Genomic DNA, 13,501 nt, shown 5'->3' on the forward strand with positions numbered 1-13,501 from the left:
CCACAGCACTAGCACAGCATCTAATGACCAATGTGTGTGGTCAAGGGATATGGCATTAGGTCGACATGGGTCATGGTTGACATGTGTCTAGGTCGACACAAGCATTAAGTTGACATGTGCTAGGTCGACATGGGGTTTTTCACTGTTTTTGAGCCGACAGGCGGTATTTCATGCCCTACCATCCACTAGGGCGTGGTGGGAGAATAAAATAGTGTGCCAAAAGCATCGCGAGCGAAGCAAGCCCATTTCAAACTGTGTCCATGTCGACTGTTTCGACATTCAGGTAAAAAAAAAAAAAAAACTGTGAAAAACCCCATGTCGAACTTTTGACTGTCGACCTTGCCCATGTCGACCTAATGCTTGTGTCGACCTAATGACCTGTCGACCTAGACCCATTTTGACCTAACAACCCACACCCGTGGTCAGCAGCCTCACATACCAACTGTATCAGGAAAACAATTCAGTCCTTCACTCCACCCGCAAAAATGGCTTTATCCAGCATTATCGGATTGGGCATAAAATCTATCTTTCATTAACTAGAGGAAATATTTGGAGACCAATATGTCATTTTATGTACAACATATACAACATAAAACATGTAATGGGTCTAAAAAAATGATAGATTATATTTATTATTAACAGTTTCTTATATAGCGCACACATATTCTGCAGCGCATTACAGAGAATAGTTGAACATTCACATCAGTCCCTGCCCCAGTGGAGCTTACAATCTAATGTATATTACCTACCACATGTACATGCACACAGACATTCTGGGGTTAGTTTTGTTGGGAGCCAATTAACCTGCCAGTATATTTTTGGATTGTGGGAGGAAACCGGAGTACCCGGAGGAAACCCACGCAAGCACGGGGAGAATATACAAACTCTGCACAGTTAGAGCCATGGTGGGAATCGAACCCATGTCCAGAGATGGAAACGACGAGTGCAGGGGGGTCAGTTGAATACTGACCCACGAGCTGTGACGGCGAGCTATGGGCACGGCTAGCTGTCACAGCTAGTTGAATACCGCCCAATGTGTATGCACTATATCATTCACTCGTGGCCACCTACAATGTCTGTAGCGATATCAGCGGTACGCTACCCGACTCTCAGGAAAGCGGAACACCCAGCCAAATTATACCCACTTCCCTATTGAAGTAGGCAAGGCAAATTGCAATTTGGGGGTTACTCGATTCATTATAGTGCAGCAGGATGGCATGAATGATGGCACTGTGCAGCCCCGCCCCCTGCACCTCCTCACCGAAGGCTCCCGGGTGTAAGTTCCCCACATGATTTTATTTGTAGTCCTACAACATTCAGAAATATACAACATGCTGCCCAAGCCTGCTCTACACAATGGTCTCCATGCATAGAGCCATAAAATGCTGTGGTTGCTTCAGCACCCCAAATATTAGTGTTGCCACAACCGGGTCTATACACGCGGTCAGTGGTAGTGTGGCAACAACCTGTGAAAACTTGTCTCCTTTGCCTACATGCATGGCAGGTCCACGTACATAACAATTTGATTACTGCAAGGCACTCAGTGTTTGCTCAGTGGGAATACCTTGAGAGCTACAGAATTTGGGAGCAGGGGTGAAGGTCACATTTAAATCAATAAGCAGAAAGCCAGTAATGAGTTCTTCTGCATATAAAGTCTGTAGCAGCAGCATAAACAGTGTAGCAGCTGCCAGAATATTTAGTCTAGATAAAGAGCGCTGTCATTTGTAAAATAAGTGCAAACAACGGGCTGAATAAACAAGTCGCCAGAAAGTCAGGTGTTATTGACATAGGTGCAGCTGCGAAAAAAACCAGAAGTGACACCTGACGTTGGGCTGTTCAAACAAAGCCGGTAACTGCCTTGGGAAACAAATCTATATATTCAAACAATGAAGGCAAAGCGCCCTACGCAAGGTATTATACAAGAACGATAGACTGAATGAAAAAGTCCTCACTGCAACAAGGACGAAAGCATTAGCGTTACTCACGTTTTTCATCATCTGCATGTACTAAGGACGCCGCTCTTGAAAGGACGTCTAATGGAGTTTCCATTCCTGGGAAGACCCTGTGAAGCAGAAAGACATGTTCTCAGTATATATGTAGGCAATGGTAAACTGTACATACAGACTGCATCGCCCAGGTGCATTTTATTCTCATTACCAAACAATTCTGAAAGTGGAGAAGGATATTATGGCTCTTATGTTCTCCGATAAAGGCGCATACACTCATTGAGGGGTGTGTGCCCCTCCGTGCTGAGCATCCAAGGGGAGGACGACTTCCAATGAATTTCCCGGCAGCTAGATCCCCCATACACATGTAGGGATAGGTGTATGGGTGATCTGTGCTAACCAGTGTTCTAGTTAGAACAGGCCGCTGATTTCACTACATGTAGTCAAGATCTAGTCAGGTGATGGAAATGCATGGTCCTGTGGCTCTGGGTTATACACACGGAGCTATCTCTTCAGATCTTAGAAAATGGGCTACAATAGCACCGCGTGTATGCCCCTTAATCTTCTTAACTAATTTCCACTACATACAGTATTACCAGTTATTTATATTGCATCCACATATTCTGCCCATTCATATCAGTCCCTGCCCCAATGGAGCTTGCAATCTATATTCCCTACCACATGTACACGCAGGTTAATTTTGTTGGGAACCAATTAACCTACCAGCATATTTGTGTGCTGTGGGAGGACGGGGAGAATATACAAACTCTGCACAGTTAGGGCCATGGTGGGAATCAAACCCATGACCTCAGCGCTGTGAGGCAGTAATGCTAACCATTACACCAGGGCTGGGCAACACCGGCCCTCCAGATGTTGATGAATTACACATCCCAGCATGCCTTGCATCAGTTTCAGCATGGCCACATAGCAAAACTAATGCAAAGCATCCTGGGATGTGTAGTTCACTAACATCTGGAGGGCCGGTGTTGCCCAGCCCTGCATTACACCATCCGTACTGCCCAACAAGTAGTTGAAACATGTTAGTGTGTAAAAGGGAAGCTGGATAAATGTGAGGAGCCAAGCAGCTAATTCATCCAATAAGGACTCATTTAGATCTACACCAATGCATGCACATCTACCCTGGCTTGTTAAATTATACCGCTGGCTACAGTCAACATTCTGCCTACGTGGGGCCAGCAAGGGGGTTTGTACGGCAAAAATGTTTTTTCCTTGCCGTCAAACCCCCTTGCGGTATTCAATGTAAGGGCAAAAGCCTTGCCGTGAGAGGAAGGTGAGGATCCCCTTAAATGGTGAGGTTTGCCACAAATGCAGTGAGTCCACCACATTTTGTGGAGAGTCCTGCGGCTAGCGTCACATGACATCAACCGTTGCCCTATCTTCATCCCAGGCACCTGAAAATAAAAAGTCAGTCCAGACTGACTTTTATTTGCGAAGGCAGGAGAAATCATTCGATGGTTGGCGACCATCGTATGATTTCTCCTAAAGTGGCGGCATGCCATAGGATATGTCTTTGGTACACATCCCCTCACACAGTTGCTGGGGTAAACACTGGCGGGGGGAGGGGAGTTCTCTGGCACTCGGTAAGTTGTGCAAAGTTCACAGATTACCGAGTCAATCAGGCCCATTGTACGATCCTACCGGGTGTTTGGGCAGCACCATCTGTCATCTGATCAGCCGGCGAATTGGCCAGGAACACAAAATGATAAAAATAAAAACCATAACTACCCACTATTGGTACATAGTTTCTGCAATTACATTTTTTGCTTTACTTCACCAATATTCATTTGCCTTTAAGCATTGCGCTCCATCTGCATTGTACTTGACGCTCATATGCTGCCCATACACTCTAGGGAAGTAGTCGCCAACCCATCGCTTGTGAGCTACTGGTAGCACGCCTCGGTCTTGGATGCTAGAGGTCATGTTTGACTTCTAGTGTCTGACATGAAGCACAGCGCTACAGCGTTACCCAGTAGTGCCGTGAGTGCTTAGCTCTGATGCCACATGGAGAAGATGCAGCTTTCGCCCTGGCAACAAGCATTGCACCCCTGGCAACAAGCAGGGAATTTAAAATAAAATAGAAGCCTTACTGTGGGGAGGAGCATTGCAGTGTGTGGCATAATGTGTAAGGGACATTACAGTGCATGGCATAATGTGTCAGGGACAATACAGTGTGTAGCTTTTTGTGCCATACGCATTATGGTGTGTGGCATAATGTGTCATGGACATTCCAATGTGTGGAATATTGTGTCAGGAGCATTATGGTGTGTGGTATAATGTGTAATAAGTATTATGGGGTGTGGTATAATGTGTAATAATAAGCATTATGGTGTGTGGTATAATTTGTAAGGAGAATTTTTTGGTTATAAGCCTGATTTTTTTTTCCCCTCCTGAAATATTAGTAGCTCTTCAGGTTAAATTGGTCTCTAGTAGCTTACACCCAATTATGGATGGAGACCAATGCTCTAGGACAGGGAGTCCCAACATGGGAGATGAACCACATCACTTCACTTCCGGTTCTGTCTGCAGTGTCATCAGCGTCTCCTTGTGCTTTTGCCCGACCAGCAATCCACTGGGAGCTACCAGCACTGCCCTCAGACATAAGAAATGATCTGCCCTGCACGGACGGGTGGAACAAGCAGCAACATTAATCCTGCAGGCGATATCGGGAACACAGGGAGACAATGTCTGACCGCACACTACCCCTCCGCCTTAATATAAGGACACGTATACCACTCATAACTACTGTGGGTATAGGACATTGAGAGGAGGGGGTACTCCTAAATGATAAGCTTAATCAAGGGGTATGGGAAAGAAAAAAAGGTTGGAAACCGCTGTTCTAGCGGGTCCCAGAGAAAGGCCAATATTAGGGCAAAATATATAATGCATTTTGGACATTTATACACAATCTCTGCTTCTGCCAACTCCACCACTGCAGTATATAGGAAATGGCACTATAGAGTATTCTGTAACACGGCTAGATCACTGACATAATTTAGGACAATGCATGGCAAACAGGAAAAATTGCTGCTTTCAACAAATTCTTAAATGAAAGTGACCTACAGCCTTTCCCTCTACCCCACGTAACACGCTATTCAACAGTTTGGAATTGCAAAGTGGCACATTTTCTGTCCCTGCTGAACAAGGACTGCACCTGTGGCGCTGTGTCAGTGGGATTAAACAAGTGCAGGACTATTGTATTGGTCACAGAAGAATTGGAACAGGTATTGTTACAAGATTAAGAACCATCCAGAAAAATCCCAACAGCTCTCAGATTCACTCAACCACAGTAAAAGACTGTTAAACAATGGAGTTAACCGTTTCACATCAGTGTGCATACAGAATAGTGTGCGAGAGAAAAGTAGATCATTTCAGCTACTCAGTGATAATTACACACAAACACTATATAAAGGGGTTGCAGCAGGAGGGGGGGGGGGAGGAGTAACATTCAAATGTAACAAAAAATAAACTTATTTAAATCATTTATACAGCACATATGTAGTTTCCGTATTTTTGCGTGTCCCATATTGATTCCATACATTATGCACTTACTTTCATTATCTGGTCTCATGCAATTGCTGCTGGCACAAGGCGGAGGCTGTGTTTGAGGTCAGCTCCATCTCCCAGCATGTAGTAAAAGTGTTATCAGTCTAGGGACCTTATTCAGGTCTGTCCGCATGGACTCCTTTGTTCACAAGGGGTCTCATGTTTTGTGTCCCATACTTGCTGGGGGCAGACCATTAGCATATAGGAACGCCCAGCGTTTCTGGCCAATGACGCGGTTGTGGGTGGCGGGCAGCTGAAATCACCAGATTTTTTTCCATTTATTTTAAAACACAGGACAGCCCTCTGATTGGCTGAGAGAGCTCAGCCAATTAGAGGGCTGCTAGTGTTTTAAACTGTTTTTGTAGTTTTTTTAAATTGTGCCACCGCAGCTGACCCCCGCTAGCGCTCCTTTACAGCGCTAAGCTACTCAGATGGACTCTGCCAGCAATCCCTCCGGCCCCCTATCACCAACCTGCCACTGCCAAACACGTTCGCTCTGCCCGCACCAGCAGATTGCATTCAAGCGATCGCATGTGGTTAAAATTCCATAGATATTATGTGCAGCATATACTATCTATCAACATGACATTAGACCGGCGGGTCCGCGCATCACATGGTCCCTAAAATGTGCATACAATCAAATCGATTTATCGAACAGATGTGGTCAAAAATCAAATGATTGCATGCAATATCTCATAAGTAAGTGTATAGCCCTGTACACGCGGTGCGATTCTAGCAAGAATCGCCGGGGATATGGTCACTGAGGGGTAGATTTATTATGCTCGGTGAAGTGGTAAAGTGTCTGGTTTTTATCACTGGCCAATCAGGTGCTTCCCCGTTTCCCCCTGTGGCTTCCCCTGGCAGGGTCTCCTTTTCATTGATGAAAACAGGACGCAGGACACAGAACAATATATTGATCCATGTGTACAGAGCGTATGGGCTACATTATACTACTTTTATTTACCAGTCACACAAACAAACTTGACACATTTAAACAAAATAGTTTCCACAACAGTGAGGCAGAGGGAAGTGAGGACTATCATGCCCCTTTCCCACTGCAGGTCTAAAACGGTAAATTGCCGATTTTTCAGCGCAATTTACCGTTTAAGGCTGCAGTGGGAAAGTGCCAGAGTTGAAATACCGGTTAAAGATAACCGGTATTTCAACCCGTTTTAAAAGCAGAGTCCTACACGGAAACCCAACAAATAGGGCTTCGTTGATTTTTTAAAACCAGCCCCAGGCTCAAGGGCCAGGGCTGGTTCCCAAAATACGGGGGACAAAATGAGTAGGGGTCCCCTGTATTTTAAGAACCAGAACCAGGCACAACCAGCCAGCAGGGTAATGCCACAGCCGGGGGACACTTATTATATAAGGTCCCGCGACCAAAGCATTAGCCCTACCGACCAGTCAGCCTGACACTGACACATTAGAAAAATAAAAGTTTAATACATACAGTACACACACATACTGATACTTACCTATCTTGAGCCCGTAGATAGGTCCCAGAGAAAGTCGGATCCTGATTGGCCAGAAATCATTTTGAGCAGAGACGCCGAGGAAGAAGGATCTCTGCGTCTCTATTGTACAGCGGAGGAAGAGCGGGTACCACTGCAGCCGGGGTGGTCGCCACAGGAGCAGGTGAGTAGGATTTGCTTCCCCAGGTACCCCTTTGGATTACTACGGATCCAGGACCCCGGACTCTTCAGCCCTGGAGCCCCGCACCCGGACCAGCCCCGGAGCCAAGGCCCCGGAACCAAGCCACCGGACCGGACCCTGGGACCTACCTACGGGCTCAAGATAGGTAAGTATCAGTATGTGTGTGTACTGTATGTATTAAACTTTTATTTTTCTAATGTGTCAGTGTGTATCTATTTTTTTTACTGTGGAACTACAAGACCCAGCGGGCCCTTTAATGCCCCGCAGGCTGGGACTTGTGATTCTCCAAGTCCCAGCTTGCGGGGGAGGCTTGCTGGGACTCATAGTTCCACAGTTTAAAACAATAGGTTTTCCATCTATTTTTTTACACAATGATCAGCCCGGTGGCCACGGCACAGGGCCACCGGGGACAGCACCAGGCTTCAGCCTGGTCAGGTAAGTCCTGGAGGGGGGGGGGGGGGATCCCTTTATTGGGGGGGGTCCCCACTCCCCCAGGGCCCCTGGCCAGGCTGACTGGTCGGTAGGGATGAATGCTTTGGCCGGGGGGACTTGTATAAAAAGTCTCCCCCGGCTGTGGCATTACCCTGCTGGCTGGTTGTGCCTGGGGCTGGCTATTAAAATATGGGGGACCCCTACTAATTTTGTCCCCCGTATTTTTGGAACCAGCCCCGGACCTGGAGCCTGGGGCTGGTTGTTAAAAATCGGGGAACCCCTATTTGTCGGGTTCCCTGATTTTTAATTACCGGCCCGGCTCTTTCAGCCTGGTGCTGGTTACAGCTGTGGGGGGGGGGGGGGGGGGGCCACGCTGTTTTTTTTTTTTAATCACCCCCCTCATATTTTTTATGGGTTAAACGGGTTTTTAAACGGCAGTGTGAATGTGCCAAAAACGGCTTTTAAACGATAATTTACCATTTAAAAGCTGCAGTGGGAAAGGGTCTTTATGGCTCTTGCCGTTAAAAAAAAAGGGTAATGACCCGTTTCAGCAGCGGGAAAGCAGCATCACTAACACCATTAATGAACAAACACGTCTATGCACAGTGGGCATTCCATGCATAAGTGTTTGATAACTGATCAGTGTACCACTTATACCCCTTTTACCCCAGAGGTTGGACCAGGGATATTGCCGCTCCAGTCTGGGACGGGGCGCAGTGTAAATGGGCTAAAAAAAAAAAAAATGCGGGTACTGTTCCCCAGGAATCTGACCCGGCAAATGTTCAGGATCGGACACAGGGCTTATCCGGGGCTCAGGGTGGTGTAAATGGTCATTATCCGGGTAATTTGGCGGGGAATCACTGATTATCCGGGTTATTAGGCGCTGATTATCCGGGTTATTAAGCAGTGAAGAGCTGATTGGTGTTTCTGCGGCTCTGGCAGATGATGTCATCTGCCGGAGACCCGCAAAGGGCACATGGAGCAGCACAGCAGCAGCAGGGTTACCATGCTGTTTGCAACCTGTACCCTACACTACAGCAACAGTCTGTGCTGGAGGCACTCTCCCCAGTGTGTTTACAGCCTCATCTGGCTGTCACGCAGTGTGTCCCACAGCATCACCCTCAGCCTGACTATTTGGCAGACCCCAAACCTGACCTGCACCATCATGTCCACTACAATTCTAGGAGCAGACCCCACCCCCTACCTTTTCCCTTTCTTGTGACCTCATCTGAAACAGCCCAATAGGTCCCTTTTTAATGACACCAGCAAGGAAAGACAGGGCTGATCCGTTTTCAGTGTAAAAGGGCATTGCACGGGAATAACTCGGATTCAAGTGCAGTGTAAATGGGGTCTGAGGCAGGACATGCCCTGGCAATTTCCCGGGTCCTACCCGGCATTCTGGTGTAAAAGTGGTAATAGAAACAAAACATAAAAAAAAAAAAAAAGTAATTTCATCCAAATTCAACAATTCAATAGCGTCCCAAAAAAATGGTATACCTTTCTAATAAAAGGAGATCAAAGGTTGATTTACAAAGTAAGGTTCAAAAAAACTGGTTCAGTAAAAAGACTCCCTAAAAAGGACATCATTATTGTATATCAATACCTGGTCACTGTAAAAATGTAACAAGTCTTTTCTAAGGAGTAACATGAAGAGGTTGAGAGCATGTAAGCTGTAGAATTCACCTGCATGTACTGGGGTGATCAAGCCAAGGTATATAATGGACATTTACAGGTGTTCACCTTGCACATCATCAGAACCGTGCATCAGAACATATATTCTTACATGTAATTAAACACAATTCAATTGTGTTTGGCTGCCCATGCATATCGCGCATGTTGTGCCCAAACAAATAGGGGTTATCCGTGTAAAATGGCTAAACCGGTCCTGATTTGAAAATCCAAGCTTCCACTTGGAAGCCTAAAGTGCCCAATTGACCACAATATACAAAGCAACAATTGATTTTCTCCATTTTTGCATCCTTTAGTGTCCACTGCAGAGGAAAATAACTGAATCGACCCAATATGTGGAAATTGTGTTTTGGTTTCACATTTGTTTGTTTGGTACTTGTGTATTATCACGGCGCCCATCGCATCGCAGACCATAAGGCATGTGATGTTCCGTGATGTCCTACAATGTTAAAATTGTATGGCATTGTATATGGCATACAATGCGATGCGATTATACATTGTATAAGCACCCTAATGGAGGCTTACAATGTTAAATGGACCCCCACTATGAACGTTAACCCGAAGCGTGGCGAGCTCAGTGAACCCGCGAGGGGCGGCGGTACGCGTCCTTTGACCTTTTCATACCCCCACTATCCACATCGGCGTGGAGTTGATTTTATATAGTGTAGCGAGCGCAGCGAGCCCGAAGCCTGGCACGAGCGCAGCGAGCCCCGCGAGGGGACGCGGAATACATGTAAAGTAATACGCGTACCCTCGCCACGCTTCGGTGGCTCGCCACACTATATAAAATCAACTCCATGCTGACGTGGATAGTGGGGGTATGAAAAGGTCGGAGGACGCGTACTGCGGCGCTCGCCACGCTTCGGGTTCACGTTCATACTGGGGGTGGCGTGGGGGTGCATTTAACATTGTAAGCACCCATTAGGGTGCTTATACAAGTTAACATAGTATAGGGGGCTTAAATCGCATTGCATCGGGTGTATGGCATGCGATGCAATTAAAAATCGGGCTCCGATGTGTGATGGGCGCCGTGATAATACACAAGTACCGTTTGTTTATTGAACGTTACAAAAGGATAAAAAAAACAAAAACACAAGGATACTTAATTTTACTATAAAAAAAAAAAAATCAGATTTTTCCCCATTTGCTCTACTTAGTATTCTAGTAATTTAGCTCTACTCTATGGAACCTGTGAGTTCGAAAAACATCAGAAGATTAGTAAAGCCTTTGGTTAATACTTGAATATAAAAGTGTTTACCAGCAAAAACTTGTTAAACACTGATTGATGTAAAGAAAGATAAAGTGACAGGAATAACGCTCTGACAGGATTACCCTGAAAAATTCCTCCAAAGAAACATAATTTCACAAGAGCTGATAATTGTCAAGATATTTGTGAACTTACGCAACTTTGAGTTTGTGACAGCAACCGACTCACAGGAAGAGGAACGTCTGCAGCCCATAACATGGAGCAATAAAGCATAGTATTGTGAAATAGGTAGACAGGTTTGGCTTGTCGACACAAAAATGGCAAGGTAGACAGTCAAAAGGTTGAAATGAGGTTTCCACAGACATGTCCCAACAGGCAGTATATCATGCCCTACCCTCCACTACGGTGTGGAGGGAGAACAGAATAGTGAGCCAAGCACAGCGAGGCACCGTGCCCGAAGCATGGCGAGCGCAGCGGTACACTTTGACGGTGTCCATGACGACATTTGGGACAAAAACCTCATGTCGACCTAATGCTTGTGTCGAGCATAGCCGTTTGTCAACCTAAGCCATATTGACCATCAGTGGTCGACCCACTGCATATCGATCAAATAGGAGTCAACCTAATCACCCGTACCCATAACAATGCAGATAAACACATTTTTGTGGTGCAAAAGGGAAAACTTTTTTTTCTTAATCAACTATTCTACAGAATCAATAGTGGAATTTTTCAGTAAGACGACGAAAAGAAAAAGGCGACGCAGCAGAGAATGTAGAATAACCTAATCTAATAAAATGCTTGTTTATTTTTTGGGGCGCAGAAGGTGTACACAGCGCCTTACAATTGGTAACAAAGAGAAAAAGGTACAATGCACAACAGTGAATACAAAGCATAAACACACACTGTGCGGTATAGGGAGTGACAAGTGCACAGGAAAGGGTGAGGTAACTCACTGTAGCTAGCCAGCAGCCAGGGGTGAGTAACGGGGGGGGGGGGTATAGGTTAGACCAGGCATAGCCAAACTATGGCCCACCAGCTGATGTAAAACTACAAGTCCCATCATGCCTTGCCAGTTTTTCAATTAGATAGTGCTAATACTATGGCAAGGCATGCTGGGATGTGTAGTTTCACAATTGCTGAAGGGCCACAGTTTGGCCGTGCCTGGGTTAGACAGTTTCTAGGTCGACAGTCACCAGGTTGACGCGAAAAGGTTGACATGAATGTTTCACTTTTTTTTTGGTGTTCATGTCGACACCTGAGCATGTAGATCCTTAATTAGTGCAGCGCAGTAGACGCCAACCTGTCGCTCGCAAGATACCAGTAGCTCGCAATAGCGATTCGATTGGCTCGATCACTATGGGGCCGCCCGCCCGTCTTTCCCTCCAGCACCCGCCGCCACCTTCCCCTGAGACAGATGCTAGAGGTAATATTTCACCTCTAGCGTCTGAGGGATCACAGTGCTAAGTGCTCTCAGCACTTCCGGGTAACGCTGCAGCACTGTGTTCCCTGTCAGATGCTAGAGGTGAAATATGAAGTCTAGCATCGGTCTCCTCAGAGGAGTGCAGCGAGGGAAGGTGGGCGGAGATCATTAACCACCGGCAACAAGCATTAACCCCCGGCAATAAGTATTGACCCCTGGCACTAAGCAGGTACTTTCAAATTAATTAGAAGCCTTATGAGTCAGTGTGTGCAATACCTCCCAACATTCCTGATTTTTTGGGGGCTGTCCTGCATCCCACCCGGAGCCGGCGGTGGATCAGCAATAGACGGTGTGCACATGCGCACAGCTTCTATCCAGAGAAGCTCAAGGCATGGCCAGCAGCTCTCAGAGCACTGGCCAAGCCCCCATAGCGGAAAAATGGGGGACGTGGCGTCACAGGAGTACCATGATAGTAGGTCATGCCCCCTAATTTCTCAGCACGCACGGATGTCCCTTCTCCTCTATCTCCAGTGTTGGGAGGTATGTATGCGACATATTGGACATTGCAGGTTGTGACATATTGTGTCTGGTGCATTGCGGTGTGCGGCATAATGTGTAAAGTGCATTTTTTTTGTTTATAAGGCAGATTTCTTTTTTTTTTTTCTTATTTAGTAGCTCTTCAGGCAGTTTATTTAGTCTCGAGTAGCCCCAAAAAGGTTGGAGACCACCTCGCATAATTCATGGCTTCAGGCCACAGGCCTCGTTTAACATTACATCCACAATTTAACATTCCCAATCATGGATGTTAAAATATAAAAACTCATTAAAAAATCTCATGTTGATCTTTTCCAGGTCAACATTTTACTTGTGTTGACTTTTTGTCAATGTCGACCTTGTGCATGTTGACCTATCATCTGGATCCCGGCACTGGGGAAGGTACACCAGCTCTCAATGATCCGGTACCTATCACATGGGCTGGCAATGTCTGAGGGGGAAATGTATGAAGCGTGGAGAAGTGGTATCTATCCCCACAAAGACGTCATGTGCAATGTGATAATGCACCAGCCAATCAGCTCCTATATGTAAATGGACAGTTAGGAGTTGATCCACTGGAGAGTTATCACCTTCCACATAAACGTTCTTTATGAGGATACTTACCATGTCTCCAAAGTTCATATATTTACCCCAAAGTCACTTAAGGGGATAATGGTGACAAACGACAAGAAGGATCGTGCAAGCTTTACATTTACCTGGGAAAGAGGCAACAGTAGGGGGTGAAATGGGAAGTAAATACTGTGGGTAGGAGCACTGGCATATGAACGAAAGTTTTCATGGCGGCCAAAAGGCCAAGGACTACTATAGATCCTCGAGCCTTTTCGCATTTGGTATCTTGTTTTACAATAGTCACTGTAGATATACAAAGACTCCCAATCCTACATACATTTTCGTCAGTGTTTCTGAAGTTGGCCAACATCAATTTATTGTACTAGAAGCATTTATACATTATTACGCAAATATTAGTAGTACAGGTTGAGTGTCACTTATCCAAAATGCTCGGGACCAGAAGCATTTTGGATAATGGATTAT

At 45.9% G+C, this 13,501-nt stretch overlaps 1 protein-coding gene across 2 annotated transcripts in view; it reads right to left on the minus strand.

Moving 5' to 3' along the window:
• The window catches only part of VGLL4 (vestigial like family member 4), a 103,129-nt gene that overhangs the window by 71,963 nt on the left and 17,665 nt on the right, over nucleotides 1–13,501 (minus strand). For both annotated transcript variants that reach the window (XM_083156157.1, XM_083156155.1), the window contains exon 2: nucleotides 1,986–2,062. In XM_083156157.1, coding sequence (XP_083012283.1) covers nucleotides 1,986–2,049 — 64 coding nt within the window. In that variant the 5' untranslated portion in view covers nucleotides 2,050–2,062. The remainder of the gene's footprint in view (nucleotides 1–1,985; nucleotides 2,063–13,501) is intronic.

The sequence above is a fragment of the Crinia signifera genome, chromosome 8 (assembly GCF_055691185.1).
Source record: "Crinia signifera chromosome 8, ASM5569118v1, whole genome shotgun sequence".
Lineage (NCBI taxonomy): Eukaryota > Metazoa > Chordata > Amphibia > Anura > Myobatrachidae > Crinia > Crinia signifera.